Source organism: Tenrec ecaudatus, chromosome 14 (genome assembly GCF_050624435.1).
Source record: "Tenrec ecaudatus isolate mTenEca1 chromosome 14, mTenEca1.hap1, whole genome shotgun sequence".
Classification (NCBI taxonomy): domain Eukaryota; kingdom Metazoa; phylum Chordata; class Mammalia; order Afrosoricida; family Tenrecidae; genus Tenrec; species Tenrec ecaudatus.
The window spans coordinates 7,935,555-7,955,132 of NC_134543.1; the positions used below are offsets into that span (position 1 = coordinate 7,935,555).

Here is a 19,578-nt window from a genome sequence, read left to right on the forward strand (position 1 = left end):
GGGTACTCATTTCAAGAGCTCGTAAGCAGCACAGACCCAGGAAGTAAAGGCACCTCCTTAGTGAAAGAGTCTCCCCAGAGGTTTTTCTTTCACTTAGTTAAACCTGTTTCTCTGCCCCTGAGTGAAGTCACGTTTGTACTGAAAAGTTGCATCTGAGGAGGCCCAAATCATCTTGCACACGTGAGCACACTTCTACGGGACCAGGGGACTCACTAGATGAGGTAACCACAGGGCAGAGGCTCTAAGACACCAGGCATTCATTCCAAGGGGAAAGGCCGGGCTTCATTCGAAAGCCCAGGAAACTCACAGGGGCTGTTCTGTGCGTCAGACTGACATGAAGGCAGTGAGTCTGGATTTTTAAGACACTGACTATTGTGTCCCCTGTCTAGGCAGTGCAGAGCAGAGAAAAAGACTTGCCCCAGAGCCAGAAACACCTCTAGAGAACCCAGGACCTAAGCAGCCTGCTTGCCGACTTATGACCCAGGAGGTCTGGATGGGCAGAAGCACTGCAGGCGACGGGGTGGCTGGCGGCCTTCAGGGCTAATCGGGCTAATCGGGCCACCACTCACCGTGTTCCTCAGCACGTCATCGTCCACGTCGAAGTTGGACGTGTCGGAAGGGCTGCTGACGTCTGGAATGTAGGGGGCTTCGAGGTCCCGGATGTTTTCCCAGTTGAGACCTTCAAAGAAGGCGTGCTTTTTGAAGTCCTCGATGCCGTTCTGCCCCAGTCGGCGGTCACGGCTGCAGATGAGCCTCTGAATGAGGTCTTTGGCTTCTTCAGACACGTCTGTGACGTGGGACGGGAACTGGAACCTCTCCTGTGCGGAGACAGGGGAAAGGGAGGGGCGGGGTCAGGAGAACCTCAGCTGCAGGGACATTCAAGACACGGCAGAGCCTGGGAACTCCGACCTCCGTCAGTGCCCCTTGGTTTTCTGGTCCATCCCTTTCACCCCCCACCTCCCCACCAGTTTCCAACTGGGACAAGGTGCTGTCTTCCCACCTCTCCATCACCCCCACCGTTGGAAATGACTCCCCTTCTTGGGCCCTGCGCTCCTGGGGCTTCCTGTCGCAGCGGAGCCACAGGCCTGTTTTATTTCTCAGCGACTGGACCAAAGTGTCTCCATGACAAGGGTGAACACGATTCCTAGGCTTGGGGTTTCTTCAGGGCAGGCTCATAGCCACACTGCGCACCAAGGAAGCAACGGGTGTCCCCAGGGCAGAGGCAGTTTTGAGCGAGTATCAGCTGGTGAGATGTGCCTTCCCTGAACATCTAGAAATGTGTGCCACGGAAACACCCACAAACAGAAAACATGCCGTGTTCATGAGAAGTCTGCACTGGGACAGGAAATGACCTAATGCCTTTCACAGAGGACGCGCACACATGTCCACACACCGGAGGAGCAACTTCGTGTGCTGGTGTGGAAAGACGCCAACTGGACCTTGCTCAGACAGCCCTGGCTGTATGATGTGGGGACCCCAGGGGTCACTGACCGGGTTATTGGAGGTTAAGACCCCCCCAGAAGAAACACCTGGAGATCTACTGCCAAGAACTCAGCTGCTGAAAACCCTGCAGCCGCACTTTGCCATATGTGGCAGTGGCTCCTGGTCAGCTCAAATCACCAGCCACAAGGAGCCTGTGTCCCCAAGCCTGTGTCCCTTTCCCAGGCCTAAGCGGACAACAACACTGCTGCAGGAAGTGTGTGAGCAGGCTGCACGGGAAGGCGTACCAGGAAGGCTTGACGGATACTGGAAGGGGTGGTGCTCACTGACTCTATTTGTACTTAGGGTGGACTCGAGTTTATAGTACGCACATGTTCATTTACAAATAGCAAACCTACTTCTATTTTGGAAAAGTGGATTCAAGACTGACTTGTGTTTTGGTTTGGAGCTACACCTTTAGCATGTCTGGTGTTGGCCTGTTCCCTCCAGGAGCTGTCTGAAGGCTGGGCCCACCAGACACATCTCTGGATGTATGTGTGTGTGGGGGCGGGTGCGGGGGGAGCAGTGCACTTGGGACAAGAGAATGCAAGAGGCACAGTGTCAATGATAGAGGACATGGCCTGGGAAAGCTGCGAACCAGACATGGAGCACATGGAGCGACAGAGGAAAGGGTGTGCAGGGAAAGGAGGTGAGGCGGGCATGCTGGGCTTGCAGGAAGCAGGCCCAAGGACAAGGACCCGCTCTGCTGGGCTGCATGACAGTGTGGCTGGGATCCAAGCTGGTGTCCGAAGATCCCAGACCCACCTACCACCAGTCCCCCCGCCCCTGAAGCCCAGCTGCCACCCAAGCCGGCCTTCTCCTCTAGAGTCCAGGGCTTAGGAACTGGCGTCTCCCCCACCGGATGCCAGGAGCCAATGGCGGCTTCCTCTCTCCACCCTGGCATGCCCCGTCGCGCCCCACCAGTGCCCCACCTCGTGGTTCATGATCTTGCCGTAGGTCTCCACCAGGGACTCGGCGTAGAAGGGCGTCTCTCCGTAGAGCATCTCGTACATGCAGACGCCCAGGGACCACCAGTCGCACTCGGGGCCATACTTGCCCATGCCGTCCTCCATCGCCTGCAGGATCTCCGGGGAGATGTAGTCGGGGGTGCCCACGGCCACTGAGGACTGGACCTAGGAAGGAAGCTGGGCTTAGGGAGACCCTTGTGCCCCCGGAACTCCAAACTCACGACCTTCTCAAAAGGCGAGCCAGAAAATAAAACTGCCGAACAAAAGCTGTAACCACAGCATGACGACCTTTACCACCACGCCACTGCCCCAAGACCCCGGGCTCCCGCCCAGGTGCCACCACATCCCCAAGCAAGGCCACTCTAATGGGCATAGGCAAGGTGGGTACTGGGTGTGGCCAGGGAGTCCTCCCCAGATTGCAGCTTGTGGGGGCTGGGCTGAGACATGGGACCTGGGTGCTGCTCACCCAGTCACCCATGTGCATCACTGGGAGTAGTGTGGGCACAGGAGGCCAGGGCAGGTCTGCCAGGGTCCAGTTTGAGGGGCTGATCTGGGGGAGGTACATGCGGACCCTCCCCCCAGTGCAGGTGCTACTGGTCAGGCCCCAGCAAAGCAAGCTTGCTCCCAGCAGCAAGGGTCTCAAGGCTCCATGGGAAAGCCAGATTGGGCTTATGGGGACACGCCCGCAGAGGCTAGGGTCCGACTAAACTTGGTGGCAGAAGCCCCAGGGCCAGTGGGCATCCTGACTGCGTGACCAGCTCTGCCTCCAGCCCAGGAAATGGCCTCCCACATGCAGAATCCACCTACAAACAGTCCCGGGGTCACACGGACAGCAGGGGGCAGCAGGACCCCAAGGTCTCTGACTCTAAAGACTGAAGGCCTGCCAGGTCCCAGACACACGATCACAACAGGCTGCCCAACCACAGCCTAACTGTGAGCAGAGGTGTCCGGGGCCAGAGCAGCAGCCAGGGCTACGGACACTGCACTGCCTCTTTGGTGGGGTCAACAGGGCCCCTGCCCGCCCAAGCCAGCACCTTGTCCACGCAGCTGGGCTGGCCTGTGGGAGTCCCGGGGATCAGGGAATAACCAGTGGGTAGCAGTGACACAGGTCACATGTCATGAGATGGTGGTGACACAGTGAGGAAGGTTTCACAAGCCCAGTGGGCAGGGAGTGGGGGCCTGAGTGTAGCCGTCAGAGACCTGTCCTTCAGTCAGTCTGCAGTCAAGGCTGGCTTTGTGGGGAGAGAATCAATGGCATCAATCTCCTCGAAAGCACTGCCGGGTGACGCTGCTGTTACCGTTGTTTAAACTCCTACTGCTGCACGCCTGCTTGTGAGATGGGAGCCGCTCTCCCCTGGGGCTACACCTCCGAGCTGCCTGGGTGGCAGGGCAGGCAGACTTTGCGAGAAAGGCTTCCTCAACGCCCAAGCAGCACCCATGAGGGAAGGAAGCACTTCCATGGACCGTCACTGGCCAGACTGAGCAGTCAGGGCAGTCACACCTCGGGCCCCTGGGCTCCAGTGCTGGCCTCCCAGAGGGGACACGGGTCCGGGGGCCGTCCTCGGATTTGACTATGAGAGTGTCAGCCGGCTCTCGTCATACTCTGGTGTCCAGGTCAACACCCAGAGGGAGAAAACAAGGATAGGGAGTCACTTGCTTCTCCTCTCTGTCACTGCCCACCTGGTGGTATGGGCGGGCAGCGGGGGGGAGACCCTGGAGGAAGCTGCCTCGCTCACAGGGGTCCGGTGCTCTCCGCTGCCCGGGGCAAGGGAGCCTTGGCTCTGGCCGTGTTAGAAGGCACCTGTGTCACTACTGGGAATGTAAGAGGCACTGGAGGTGTTTTAAAAGCATCAGAAATGAAACCCCCTAACAAAAGATGCCAGCCGTCTGGTCAACGGATTCATCCTTTCCATTCACGTTAATAAACACGGTTAACTGTACTTCAAATGAAACGTTTAAGGGCCTTGTTACTGCAAGCAAAGCCCAAAACCAAGTGGGAAATGACACAAAATGAAAAAACCGCCAACAAAAATACATACAGTTCCATCATCATTCATCTTCAAACATGATCCAAAGTCGGCCAGGCGAATGTGACCATTCACGTCCAAAAGGACATTGTCAGGTTTAATGTCTCTGTTAGTAAAATAAATACACAAATTAACCATTTCCGTGCAACACATTAGGGAAGTCAAAGCCCGCAGTTAGTGGAGCAGCCAAGGCAGGGCGACTCTCATGGTGTTAATAGCTAGGACAGCCCCGAAGAGAACTTGAACTTCACACAATGACCTGGTCTGCTCTGGCAGGGCCCCCACTCCACCTCCCGCTGCGTTTCAGGAACTCGTGGGTCCCCAGTTACCTCCTGGAGTCACCTAGTCTCGCCCCCTCACCCCGACCTGGCCCCTGTCACTGAGCATCATCTCCGTGCAATCGGCCTGTGTCCTAGGGCACTGCCTGCCGTGGCGCCCAGACTGCAAACTCGCCGAGGTGTCAGTCCTCGTGATGGATAGGCCCGTCACGGGCCACGCTTGTGGGACACCTGCCAGGGAGAGTGCTGACGAGCGAGGTGAGGGGCTGAGCAGTGGTTTTACTGTGAGGAAGGAAAGGAGCCAGGCGAAGACGGGCGGAGGAAGGTCACCGCAGGCTGATCATCACCATGCACCCAACAAACGGCAAACGAGAAGCTTCGAGAAGCCGAGGAACCTGCCCCAAGTTTCTCTCTCTCTCTCTCTCTCACACACACACACCAAAATTGAAACCATTGCTGACTGCATTATCACTAGTAAAATTCTTCTTTTCACAGAACTGTCTGCTCCATAGAGCTAATGAATCTCAACTTAAGCTGGTTTCAAAGGAACAAGCTTCTTTACAGAGTGAGCACGCTGTTCCCCTCCCCGTAACCTTTGCAGGTTTGGGGAGAACGGAAGGCTCTTACGTATTTCCTCAGAAAAGCGGCTCTCCGGAGGACTGTGGAAGGTGCCCTGGGTGCCAGGACGAACACCAGGCCACCCGCAGGGTTTCCGAGGAACGGCTGCCCTGCCCTCCAGAGCCCCTGGTCGTGGCAGCGAGCTGAAAATCCAGCAGTTTGGATGCACCGACACTCCTTCCCGCGAGAAGGGGAGGTGGCCTGCTTCCGTCAAGGTGGCAGCCCTGGCTCACTACCCTAGGGGGCAGCTCTGCTCTGTCCCTTGGCATGGACTCCACGGTGTGCGCTCCATGGAATGCCCTCTGAGTCACACAGCTCACAGCTGAAGCGAAGCATTCCGTGGTTTCAGGACAGTCACAGGCCAGAGTAGGCAGCCAGAGCCAATTCCAGAGCATCTTCATCACCCATGGCCTTCAGCTATCACCTCCCAAGCCCTCCCCTGGCAAGCTGGAGACAACCGCTCACTAGTCCACTGGCGGCCACTATGGCTCTGCCTGCTCTGCACATGTCATCAGTGGGCCTGGTGTCACGAGAGTTAAGTAGCTGGAACCGAGCTGGGAAGCAGTGCGGATCAGTTCTGCTGTCTTGTGGAGTCGGAGCGGACTCAGCAAGCTGGGGGGCTGGGGAGAAGGGAGCACACGTCATGGGACTCCAATCTGGCTTCCACCCGCATGGGGCAGCACGTCCCCAAAGTGCCTCTACCCCCCAGACTTTGGGGATCTAATCAAGTCTCTGACCACGTAGTCTGCATGCTCTTCACAGGAGAAAGAGCAGGCGGGGGAGGGAGCAGGTACAAAGAAGGACAAACCTCTCCCAGGATGCAGACCCAGAACGACCGTCTCCGCACACACCCCCTACCCCCAGTGATGTCGCTGTGTCACACACGTCTGTTAAGAAGGGCATGACCCCATTGAAGTCACACTAACAGACTATATTTGGAAGTTCAGTCAGGCTCCGAGACAGACAGGATTTAAGCACAGGGTTACTGCACCTGCCTGGAGCATCCCTACACCGTGTCTTCACCGGACTCCTTTGGGAACAGGAGGCGGGCAATGCAGGTGACTGCCATCGGCAGGGTTGGGTTTTTTAACTGAGATGGAGGGTAGGGCAAGGAGCAAGCATTCAAGGTGGAAGAACACCTGGCTGTCAATAACCTCTCAGACAGAGATCTTCCCAGGGTCACTTGAATATCTGCTAAACTGGGAGCACAGGCCAGGGCGGGTCTCCAGTAAGGTTCCCCTCCCCATGTAGGCCCTCCTGCTGTGTTCCCTCCCCCAACATCTGCATGTGCAGGAAGGACATCTGGGGCATCCTGAGCAGTTTGGTAAAGATGGCAAGATGCAGTCAGGATCTGGCTGCTTCTGGTGAGGGGACCAGAGCGGCCTATCCTCAAGAGAGCGAGTCAGCAGGACGACGCCGTGAGAGGTGCTCTCGGCGGGCCTCACACAGTGGGGTGAAGAGCCAGAGCCCTCTAATGGTGACAGCAGCTCCGTGAGGAGCGAAGGCCCCATGGCTACCATGTCTACGACCCCTCTGTGGCCAGCAGTGGCCCTCCTTCAGGGGAGTGACAGGCTGGAGCCTCCTCCTGTGCCACATGCACCTGTGGTCCCGAGGTCAGGAGAGGGTGGGGCCGTCAGAGCTACGGGAGACAAGAGCAACCCCGACACATCGAAAGGAGGCACCTGGGCAGGACGCAACCACCATGCCACTGGGGACACCGCTCGTGGGTTCCACCTCCTCCCTGGGATGAGCCTCGTCCTGCTGGAAGCTTCAGGGCCAAGGGAGGGGTCTGGTGTGGGGTCAGGCTCAGCCTTAAGGGCACAGTGGCTGCAGCCAGCCAGTGCTGCCCAGCCACTTCCCCTTCCTCTCTGTACAGACTAGTCTCCAATTCCTGCGCTGCTCTCTGAGTGCTTCTCTGGAAGGTGTACCCGCTCTCTGAAGAAGGGACGGCACCTTTCTCAGCAGCTGTTCCCTGAGGCATCCACGGGAGCATCACAGATGGAGGCGCCGAGGGTTCCTGCCAGGCTGACCCGTGAAGCCTGTAGACAGCGCCTGGGCTGCCAGGGCCTGGGCTCTACTCTGGCCGCTGAAGCACCAGCAAGGCCACTCCTGACCGCAAACACAGAGAGACTCCCTCTCACTCACAAGGTGCCCACCTGAGTCAGGTGGGGGTGGGGGGCTGGCTTCGTGCAAAATCTCACTTTGAACCTTCTGGCAGAAACACAGAACTGGCTTTAGACTGGGACGTTCGAGCACTTGAGTAAGAGCTGTCTGGGGAGAAAAGGTTTTGGAACGACAGTTTAATGTCTCCTCGTGTGCCTGCAAGTCCAGTGACGGCAGACAACTCCTGCAAAGTCCAGTAAGGAAACGAGAAGGAAAACTTCCTAATTAAGGACAAGCGAGGAGAAGCAGCCACATTTGAAAACGGGGCCCGGGTAATTTCCCAGGAGACCGTGACAAACAAGGCTTCTCCCCCGGGGACTGAGGCAGTATGCAGCCGGGAAGACGGGGTCTGGGCGCTGGGAAACCACTGCTGGACTAGGAGAAAAAACCGGACAGCAGCCCGCAACCTGAAGGAGGCGCTGCGTGTTGGTGGGCATGGAGCTGGGGTTGGGCAGGTGTCTGCCTCTCTGGCCCAGGCTTCCTCACCTGCAGTGAAGGCGCACACGTAAGACGGGTGCCTTCCAGGGCAAGGAAGAGAAGCGTCCCCAAGAGAAAGTGACTGGACAGAGGCAGTGTCAAGGTGGCCTGGGCATGCCAGACAGGGGGCTTTCCTGTTACCTCCCAGCGGTGACCATGCCGAGCCTGGCACCCGCCCAGCCTGGTTGCTTCCTGAGGGGCTGGGGGAGAGCCTAGAGGAAGCTAAGGACAGGGGACCTGGGTCATCCTCAGGCTCCTCCAACATGGGGGTGGCTCAGGGTGGGAGGGGCACTCCCAGGGTGAGGCTTCATCCATGTGGCCAGACTAGAGCACCTTCCCCGCAGCCCATGGGTGCAGTGGGAGGCCTCTGATGGAAGTGGTGAGGAAGGAGGCACGCTGGACCAGACCCATGTGGCAGGGACCCTAAGGGAGCCACCCGAGGCGCCTGAGAGGCAGGACACGACACACTGCGGGGCCATCAACTGCAGCGCAGGCCGCCAGCTATGTCCCAGAGCCGGGCAGCGTGGCCCTCGCCTTATCACTGTCCTGAGAGCACAGAAGCAGGTGCCTAGTGGGGGCCAGGCGAAGAGGAAGTGGGGGCAGAACGAGCAATCCTGAGCGCAGCAAGAGGGTGTGGGGGAGAAAGGCCGTGCGTGCAGCCTTCTGCATCCCAGGGCCCTAGGCGAAGTCTTCATCCGCCAGCCCCCCTCCACAGGGAGGAGTCCACGCAGTATGCTGAAAGGCTTCTTCGGGAAGAGACGTTGATACAGAAGGTGGAGCCCCAGACAGAGTGGTCAGAGGTCCACGGCTGGCTGCTCCCTGAGGACTCCTCGCAGGACACACATTGTCTGGCTCTGAAACCCAAGGGCCAGCCAGAGAGCCTCACACGCAGCAGACCGAGAGCGGACAGTCCAGGCAACAAAAGCGGTACCCATGAGAGATGGGAGAGAAGCTGTACTAATTACAGGAGGCTCCGCATTCTGTAACTTCAGAGAAAAAGAAAGAGGCCTTGGACATTGTTCAGAGCAAGTCACGCTTCAAGATGAAACCGGAGAGTTAAGAAACTTTCCCAGAAATAAATGAAGAAATCACAAGAGACGGAGGACAAATCGGATCAGAGAAAGGAAGTGAAGGGAGCCGTTGAGGCCAAGGCTGAGTACCAGGCCTTCAAAGAGCCCCAGTCTCCCAGATCTCAAAGTATCAGTGTGAGATGAAGTGACTAGTCCAATGGCCACTGTGTCAGATGGAGCAGGACAGGTGGGGGTGGGGGGCATGCTCTTGGCAGGATGGCCCCCGTGTCCGGTCCCGCAGTGTGTGGTGGCCAGCAGCTTCCTCGTGCACTGCTCCCGATCAGGAGCTTCTCTAACAGAGAGCTCTTCCTGGGGCCAGCTCTCCTGTTGGGAGGCCCGAGAGCTGCCTCTCCATCCGGGACCAGTGTGCCTGCCTCCCGCCAACACCCAAACCTCGGCCCGCCTGCCCTCCTCTCTGCCCCTTCCGGGTTCTCTCACGCCCTGCCAGCGCATCCCTCATCACGCCACTCTCGGCTAGGGTGAACGAGGCCTTACACTAGTTTTCCTGGTCAATCACAGTGCCATGGCTGTCCTGACGGGGCCCAGGCAGACAGAGGACCTCCAAAACACCGGGATGAAGAGAGACTCCAAAGAGGCCAACCGGACCCCAATGCAGTCATGGAAACCCCCGCGGTCTCAGAGCCCACAACAGTGACTCAGAGGGAGGGGGTAAGAGCCTTCCAAGTCCCGATGGGGGCTCTTGAACATCCATACCGTGTGGGTAAACCACCCTCTGTTCCGTGGGAAAATCTCAACCTTGCTAGGCAGGCAGGGCCTCAGAAGGGGAGCTCACACTTCCTTTCCTGGAGCCCTGGAAGGCGGGGGCGGGCGGCTGCATCAGCTGAGGAAGAGGAAGACGTGGGTTCCTACCGACTGAGAGCTGGGCGGGAACCTTTCCCTGGAAAGGAACTCCAGAAGGATAGCAGACGGCGGTCCGAAGGAGCGGGAGGGAGGAGTGCTCCACGAGGACACCTGAAGAAACGGCTAGGAGTGTCTGAGAGCGAGGGGCTTCAAACATGTAGGAAAATGGAATTAAAAGATAACTTTTCCCACAAAATTCTTGTTGCCCCGTCCTACACAGCTTCCCATTTCAGCCACAATGTGAGCAGCTACACAGAAGGCACAGAATCCTGGGGGCGCGGTGCTGACAGCACGGGCTGCCAACCAGGAGGCCGGGAGTTCAAAGCCACAAGCCATGAGCAGAAGAGAGACGGGGCAGTCTGCTTCTGTGAAGGTTTGCAGCCTTGGACACCAGAGTGGGCAGCTCCACTCTGTCCCTGCAGGGTCACTGTGAGCCAGAAGCGACATCCCCCCCCCTCCCCAGACAGTGGGCTTACGCAGAGGTAAGCTAGGGGGAAGCTAAGAAATGTTAGCTTTTATATCCCGAAAGGCTCACTTGTAATAGTCCTGTAGCCAAATGACAAAGACAGGATGCTGGATAAACCAAAAGTTACTAAGTTACTAATTGGAGGATGAGTGAGAGGACAGTGAGTCTGAGAGTATGTGAGAGGGGCTGAGAAGAGGGGGCGTGAGTGGGCGAAGGAGAGCTGGTGTGTGTGGGGGGCAGACGGGGGTGCTCCGGGCTGTGAGCGCATTGACCGCGGGTGAAGACTGAAACCGTCACCTTCATAGGTGTTACCTAAAACAAGACATGTACAGGAAACCAGCTGTGTATGCCAAGCCTGCTGTGTGGCACCAGAAGAAACCTCTAAGAATTTGCAAGGTCACTCTTGGAGAGTGAAAGAGGGGCTCAAGATTCACCAGTCCTACAGAACTATGGCTTCTTAAAACTCTTAATATAAAATTATTATCAGAAAAATAAAAGTACTAAAAGAAAGAAACAGACCACAGCCTGAAACTTTGGGCCTTAAGAGAGAGGACATGAAGACGCAGGCCCCCTTCAGTTACCCCAGGCCACTTGCCTCGGCTGCCCCTCACCCTGGGACCACACCCTCACCATCACTCAGGGCTGTGCCGCCTGCCTCTACGTGAACCCACTCCTGCTCTGTGGGTGGGTCCCGGGCTGTGGGCTCTGTGGGGGCAGAGCTGGGAGAGTTCACAGTGGGATCAGGCCCTGGAGCTTCCTCAGATGGGAGACTGGCTGGGGGAAAGTCCAATGCCATGTATTAGAAGGCAAAGTGGCTTCCGTTGACCAGAGCTTCACCATCACACAGAGACAATGAGAGCTGCTCTCTGGCAGGTGCCGGGGTGGGCGTTTAAAAAAGGCTGTTTGTGTGTGTTGGGGCGGAGGGGGGGGTGTCAGTCACCCTGACGGTGAGGCACTGGGTGTTTGGGAGCCCAGGAGTTCAGAGAGGAGGAGTGTCTCAGCTCATGAAGCGTAGTTTCCATGGAGATGTGAGCTGCCCAGTTACCTGTGCACATAATGAAGCTGATGGATGGAATCGATGGCCAGCACCATCTCACCAATGTAGAATCTTGCCATGTCTTCCGGAAGCTTGTCTTCAAACTTACTGAGCAAGGTCAGTAAATCGCCACCCACATAGTAATCCATGACCAAATACTGCAGATGGGGAAGGAAGAGGAGAAAGTGTGCTGTCCGGTCACCGAGAGGCCAGACATCCACGCTGGGACGGTCTTGGGAAGCGGGAGCAGTTTGAAAGGGGCACGGGGGGACAGGGGGCAACAGAATCACTTCAGTTTTTCTCCCTCCGGCCACCATGTGGCTAACAGACACCACGCTCTTGGCATTTGCTCTAGAAATCAATTCAGCAGCAGGAAGATCAGGGAGACATGAAGGCAAGCTATACGAGGGCAGTGCAGGTGGCAGACACCTTCTTGTGCCTGCAGGAACCCGAGGAACCCACAGTGGCATCGCCGGTAACATGACCCCGCTGGCTAACAGGAGAGTCCCAGAGGCCTTAGATCTTCCCGGTGTGTCTTCTCCAACAATGGGAGGGGAGACACACAAACAGAACTTCCCTGCTCCTGGTTAAAGCGCACACCCCTAGAGGCCTGTCACTCAGCTCCGTGGGCTGTCCCCACAGTTCCCTCCTACCCTGCCAGAACTGATGAGGCCTGCCGGCACTCAGGGCCTTGGACTAGCTCCCGAGGCTGGACGTCCCTCCTGCTTCTAAACTAGCCTTCTTGGCAAAGGCTCGTGAGCCCACAGCTAAATGCCCGCACGTGTGTGAGCCACAGCTGCTCCCACAGCTCTGCAGTCGGGCTCCAGTGCCATCCAGGTGCTCGCAGCTGTGGGAACTAGGTCAGCAGGGCCCCACAATGCCACCGGCCCACACACTGCCCCTTCACTCATCCCAGTCCAAATCCCTACCACAATCCAGATGGAAGAGGCTGTAAAAGGAGGACAGTCGAGCAGATACAATCAGGCCAGTGGTGGCAGACTCCACAAGCCTCGGTCCCCCTGGGCTAGGCCCTGCCTTTTACCTGGTGGGCCACATGTATCTGGGAGAGAACCAGGTGGAAGCTGGGCTCCTGCCGTGCCCACACCTACCAGGTAGTTCTCGTCCTGGAAGGCGTAGTGCAGCGCCGTGATCCACTGGCAGTCGCCATTCACCAGCACGTCACGCTCCTCCCGGAAGCACGCCGTCTATGGGAAGGGAGGGGAGCAATGGGGTGTCCACCTGCAGCAGGTCCCACCTGCTTTGCTGCTCAGCTGCTGGTCCCAGAAGGCCCAGCCCAGCCCTCCTCTTCCTGTCCCTGCAGCCCACTCACCTGGGGCTGCCAGTACTCTTTTCTCCCAGGAGGCCTTGGGTCCACCCTCCACAGCCTGGCCTGCCTCCCCAGTATCACCTGACCTCCCCTCACCAGAATGACCTCCTCAAGGTGCCCGGCTCTTCCCGTGGTGGCAGTCACAGGCCCAACTAGAGGAGACGGCCGCCTCTTTACTGATGAGAGCCAGCTAGTTTCAAACCACACTTCACTGCCACTGCAGCGACGTGCGGACCGTAACAGGGCCCTCCCACGCAGGCCCGTGGCCAGTGCCCCCGGGGAACGGCGGGCTTTGAGGTGTCTTTGAATGAGTGACAGAGCGAGCGAGGGCTGCACATAAAAGTCACCGAGTCCTGGGCAGGACTGTAATAGCACTCCTCTGCGTGCAGGACACAGCACAGCGTGCTTGGCGCTGGCGAAGCTCTGGGAAGGCACGGGGGGGGGGGGGGGGCGGGCGAGAGCACGCTGCACCGCATTTTGCCCGTTTGTGTGTCTCGGGGAATCTATAAAAACGGACTTTTCTACCGTTTCAAAACCATCCAGATGTGTCCTGGTTCTACCATCTCCAAGACCACAGGCGTCATGGGGCTCACTGGCCAGCTTTGTAAAGGCCAGGTGTCCAGAGACAAACTGCTCCACACCATCACGGCCCCCTGTCAATGACTGCCCAGAGAGCGAGCAAGGGGCCGGCAGAGAGGTGGCTGGTCCGGATTGGTGATGGGAAAGTCAGGACTCAGTGTCAGGATGTCAGCTCAGCGCAATGTGACCACAGTAAACAAAACACTGAGACAAAGACGAACAATGGGGATGCCCTACTGCGTTCAGTTCTGCAACACCGGGAATGGTGCGACTGTGTGAATGGTCTATGTGAATGGTGCGACTGTGTGAATGGTCTATGTGAATGGTGCGTCTGTGTGAATGGTCTGTGAATGGTGCGGCTGTGTGAATGGTCTATGTGAATGGTGCGTCTGTGTGAATGGTCTATGTGAATGGTGCGGCTGTGTGAATGGTCTATGTGAATGGTGCGACTGTGTGAATGGTCTATGTGAATGGTGCGACTGTGTGAATGGTGCGACTGTGTGAATGGTCTAAACTAGCTTCTAAACATGTGAATGGTGCGACTGTGTGAATGGTCTATGTGAATGGTGCGACTGTGTGAATGGTCTATGTGAATGGTGCGACTGTGTGAATGGTGCGACTGTGTGAATGATCTATGTGAATGGTGCGACTGTGTGAATGGTGCGACTGGGTGAATGGTCTAAACTAGCTTCTAAACATGTGAATGGTGTGACTGTGTGAATGGTCTATGTGAATGGTGCGACTGTGTGAATGGTCTATGTGAATGGTGCGTCTGTGTGAATGGTGCGACTGTGTGAATGGCGTGACTGTGAATGGTGCGACTGTGTGGTCTATGTGAATGGTGCGACTGAATGGTTTAAACTAGCTTCTAAACATGTGAATGGTGTGACTGTGTAAATGGTTTATGTGAATGGTGCGACTGTGTGATGGTGCGTCTGTGTGAATGGTTGTCTGTGTGAATGGTGCGACTGTGTGATGGTGCGTCTGTGTGATGGTGCGACTGTGTGAATGGCGTGACTGTGAATGGTGCGGCTGTGTGAATGGTCTATGTGAATGGTGCGATTGTGTGGTGCGACTGTGTGGTTTATGTGAATGGTGCGACTGTGTGATGGCGCATCTGTGTGAATGGTGCGACTGTGTGAATGGTGTGACTGTGAATGGTGCGGCTGTGTGAATGGCGCGGCTATGTGAAGGGTCTGGCTATGTGACTGGGTCAGTGGGGAGCCGTGCACTCTATGGGTGTGAGCAGGCAGAGAGGACACACAGGAGCACATATAGGGACATGTGTGGTACCTGTAAGAGGGTAAGTCAGAAAGTACTGCTTCAAAATCATAAACATCTTAAAGATTTATTTATGAAACAAATATATCGAAATATGAAAAGCTACCATTTCTCAACACATCCTCCTCCTAATTCTATACAACTCTGAAAGCGAGTTCCTAGAAGCCAAGCCATTAACCTCAAGGCTAGCAGTTCAAACCCACCGGCAGCTCCCAGGAGAAAGAGGCGGCATCAGCTCTGGGGAAAATGTGGTTTCGGAAACCCTGACTCAAGGGCAGTGGGATCAAGCCTCCCCCGAAGAGTGGCACACTTTGACACCAAACAGCACCCAGGAACCAACCCACATTCCACTGAGAGTCTTGGAGCTCAAGATCAGGACTACTACCAAAGATCGAGCGAGCGCACTGCCACAATAGAAAAATTCCTTATCTCTCCAGTGCCGTTTCCCACACTCTTAAAAGTTCTTTCTAGGAAAGACAATCTCGCAAGATGGCCGACCCCTCTGGGGTCCCCAAACACAGCTGTCATGCCTTTCTGCCCTGAACGTAACTGACCAAGCAGATCCCCTCAGGAGCCACCATTCTGACTGGACCTTTTGTGTGTCCCCTAATTCGACAGGACAAGTATGTTACTACGCGATCTGGTCCACGGCCTCCCACTGATCCGAGCAGGAGTGGCGTTGATACATTTCGTTTGGGACAAGCACCAGTGCTGGTATGAACTGGAGCTCCGTAGCAGTACTTTTTGACTCACTCAGGTACACAGGTTCGGATATATCGTGTGTATGCATATATGAGGATAAGCACCCCCAAAAAAACCACTGGAAAAAGGCTCTGCAGGGCAGAGCTTCTGTAGTGCGCATTCACCTGTGCTAGCGTACCCAGCATGTCTCCTGGAAGATTCTCTCTGGTCACATTGGTTTTTTTGTAAAAAGTTTCACTCAAACCTCATTTTTTGTGATGGCTGATTTCAGAGAACAGCATGTGGCTTTGAAATTTTGTTTCCTGCTCGGGAAAAATGCTGCAGACACGTGAGGCTGAATGCACAAGGACAGAGCTAAGGGGGAACTCAAGTGTGAGAATGGCTTCCTTGTTTCAGAGTGGGTGGCATGTCGACTGATGACCAATCTCCTTCTGGATGTGTCCGTCCCGAATGGCCAGAAACGTCGACAGAATCCACGCACTTGTCTTGCAGACTGACGTCAATGGACCGTGGAAGAGATGGGGAAGCTATCTGAACTATCCTGGAGCTCGGTTCAGGGAATTGTAACGGATTAGTTGGGAACGAGAGGGTCGATGTGAAATTTGTACTTCAGGTTCTGACTGACCAGCAGAAAGAGCATCGACTGGAAACGTGTGGTGCCTTCAAAGAACAGCTCTGATTGACCCAGACTTTCTCTCCAAGGTCATTACTGGGGACTCCTGGTGACAAGACATGGTGCTATTCTTACAACCACAAAAGCATACATCAATCAAGCCTTGGAAGATGCCATCTTCACCTTGCCCAGTCATCTCAATGCGCCAGTTTTTGGCAAAAAAACAAAAACAACAGCAGCCTATCTCTCTTGCCCCACATACCCTACTCACCTGAACTCGCTCTGTGTACCTTTTTTGTTTCTGTCAATGCAGAGGGACAAGAAAGGATAGTGATTTGACGATGTAGAAAAGGTGAAGAAAAAAAAATGAGGGAGGTGCTGTCAGCCATCCAAACAGATGAGCTTGAAAAAATGTTTCCAAGAATGGAATCACAGACAAATGTATGAAGTGTAATGGAGAGTACTTTGAAGATGATACGGTTGTTTTGTAAAAAAATTAAAAACGTAGCTTTAAAAAATCTGGCTTTTTTGGGTATCCCCTAGTGTACACACAAACACACGATACCTATGTGTCTACATAAAAAAGGAGCTGGTGTCAGTGTGCCACACCCCACGCTCCAGGACACTCCCAGGATGATGAGCGGCTGAGCCCCAGCCAGGCAGGGCCGCTCGGAGCTAGTCTCACGCTAGCAGGCCTGTGTCCACGAGAGAAGTCGACCTCTCGCTCTCAAGCTTTATCTACCACCTTTCACAGTCAGAGCTACCTTAGAGTGAGATTGACAGCAGGGCAATCCAGTCAGGAATCTATGCACTGACCAGTAGTTTAATTTTTTCCAAAACGTGGACAGAAAAATTTTAGTCGTGGTTTTACTGACCTCAACAAAGAAATGAATTAAACAAACACCATGTCAATGCAGGCCACACAGGGCGGGGTGCTGGAACACCGTGCGGGGCACAGTCAGCACACGGGCGAATCATGTGGAACCTCACAGGAAACCACATAGACGGAGACCATTGGCAGGGTGGGAGGAGGCGGGAGTGCAGCCTTGAGCATGATCACAACGCGGGACACGGGAAAGGACAGCGAGAAGGTAGGGATGCCAGCCCGCCCTCTGAGCTGTCACGGATCAAACTGGCCAAGGATCTGGTCTATGTATCTTTACCACACAATAAATAAGTAAATGGAAATGGGTGGGGGTCGGGGGATGGACAGACCCCAGTCTGGTCTACAGTTGTGACCTTTCACTGCTTACAACTTACTTACTCTCCTCCTCTTTGTACTGCAGGTGGCGGAGCTTCCAAAAGGAAAGCGTGAGAGCTGATGTTGTGGAACGTAGTGTTCACAGGAGGAAAAGGAAGCCCTGGTGGGCTCTTAACAGTAAGGTTGGCAGTTCAAGCCCACCAGGTGCTTCTCAACAGAAAGGCTTTCTCCTCCTCTAAAGAGTGACAGTCTCGGGAAACCAGGGGGCAGTTCTACCTTGTCCTATGGGGTCACTGCTGGTATCAACTTGATGGCAGCGCCTCAAAGGACCCAAACAAAGTGGAGCGTGCTGCGGCAGTCAATGCAGACTCACAGCAGGCCCCAAGGATAGAGTCCACCTGCCCTCAGGGTCCCAGAGGCTCTGCGGCTGCATGGAAGTAGATGGCCTCACCTGCCTCCCACTGAACTTTTCCCACACCTAACCCGCTGCGCCACCAGCCCCAACACCATTGCTGATCCAAAAGCATGCTCCAATCCAATAATCACTTTTGCATATCGAGCTGGAATGCTAAAAATACCTAAAAGTTCCATGAAGATCTTCATTTGCCTTTCAGTAAACCCCCTCGGGGCCCAGACTGCAGGGTGAGCCGAGGAGCAGGGGGAAAGGATTGAAGGACTAGGACACGGCGGCTGCCCCACCGCCGCGGGCCACACAGGCTCGCCCCAGAGCTTCAGGGACCTGAAACCCCCTTTCACCTTGCTGTCGCTCGGGGCTGGGGTGGGGGTGTTCTTCCATACTGACCTCTGCTCTTTTAAGCATCTCCCACTTGTTGAGGATTTTCATGGCGTAAATTCGTTCGGTGCTCTTCATTTTCACAACAGCAACCTGGAATATACACGCTAGTTTAACAAAAACTCTCTTAACAGAACCCAACATCTCACATCTTCGCTGCCCGGGAGAGGAAGGCGGCATTCCACAGCCGTGATGAACTGCCCTCCCTCAGCCACAGCGCAGCTTGGCGGCCCTCGTCGGCTCTGTCGATGTGCTCCGCCAACCCCTCCACCCCGGGCAGCCCGGGCTTCACGGGCGGCGATTAGCCACGTGAACTCTGAGTGTAACCTTGGGCAAACTCGCTTGTTGTGGCTCTGTTTCCACAACTGTACCACAGGGACAGAGCCATGGTGCCCTGGTGACCTGGCTGTGAGGATCGAGGGAGACGGCACATTCAAAGTCCTTAGAACAGTGCTAGCTGGCACTCAGCAGGTGAGCTGTCCAGCTGTAGTCCTCCAGGTATTGTCCAAAGGCTACCTCTTCCACAAAGACCTCCTGGCCTTCCCATACCCCCAGCCCACGTCTACTGTGCGTGGCAGCATGTGCATCAGCCCCGACACATTCTCCGCTCTGGGAGTAACTCCCTGACCTCCATCCTCACAACTCCGTGAACACAAGTCACAGCTAGTTGTAATGGGCCTGTGCCGACCCAGGGCCTGAGGCAGCCTTCAAAAGCATGTGCCTGCCCAGCCAGGCTCCCCTCACCGGTCACCCTGTGGCCCCTGTATGGAGGGTCTTCTTGTCACACCTAGGTTGCTGCTTGTCAGCCACGGCGTTCGAAGCGGAGAACCTGGGTAAAGGCCAGTGCCCGCCGTGGGACAAGGGGTGGGAGCTGTGGGGCACAGGCTTCCTAACAGCCTTTTCTCCTGCTTAGCAGCGTCTGTTTCTTCCTGGGATTCGCTGTCCCCAGATGGGCGCAAAGCACTTCCTCCTGGAACCATCTAACTTAGGAGGAATGGCAGAGCTGACAAGCTTTAAGGAAAACGCCAAAATCCAGACAATGACCACCTGATCCCAATTCCAATCCCACTGCAAAGGGGGTCTGGAACGTTCCACCTCTGCTTGGAACAAGCCACACTTCCAGGCGATGACTATCAGGGCCCCGACTGTGCCAGAGGACATGGACAAGGACGGCTGTCAGAGTGCGTGGCGGGAAGAATGGCCCCCAGACCTCGGCACTCTGCACGCTCGGGTGCTAACAGACGTGTGGTGGAGAATCATGTTTGGCTTTCTAGAAACTTCTGCCTGGCCAAGATCTCAGTCTTGTTTCAGGGACAGCTGGTGATCCTGCATACATCCAGTAAGCCCAGGATATGCCCACTGAAGGGGAGACCCGATTCTAGGCTGGAGGCTGCGCTGGGGGGAAGCGAGAGCCAACCAACAAGATGATGCAGTTGAGCAGCGAACAGAACTGGTCCAGGGAGGGCAGAGTAGATAAAGCGCTTCCTGTCCATTTTAAACGTCTTAGTGCTGATGACTTGAGTCGTGGTCACGTGCCACCCATCCCTATTCTTAGAAAACAGAACACAGGCGACTTATTCTCAGTGGTTAAAAGAAATTACCCAGAGGAGGAGGGGAGAGGGGATGAGAGGAAGGAAAG

General features: G+C 55.7%; 1 protein-coding gene across 1 annotated transcript in view; it reads right to left on the reverse strand.

Annotated features, from left to right (window-relative positions):
- Positions 1-19,578, reverse strand: part of CDC42BPB (CDC42 binding protein kinase beta) — an 84,646-nt gene that overhangs the window by 22,216 nt on the left and 42,852 nt on the right. Inside the window, 6 exon segments of the mRNA XM_075531951.1 lie at positions 570-818; positions 2,412-2,612; positions 4,487-4,580; positions 11,453-11,601; positions 12,553-12,648; positions 17,949-18,032. Coding sequence (XP_075388066.1) covers positions 570-818; positions 2,412-2,612; positions 4,487-4,580; positions 11,453-11,601; positions 12,553-12,648; positions 17,949-18,032 — 873 coding nt within the window.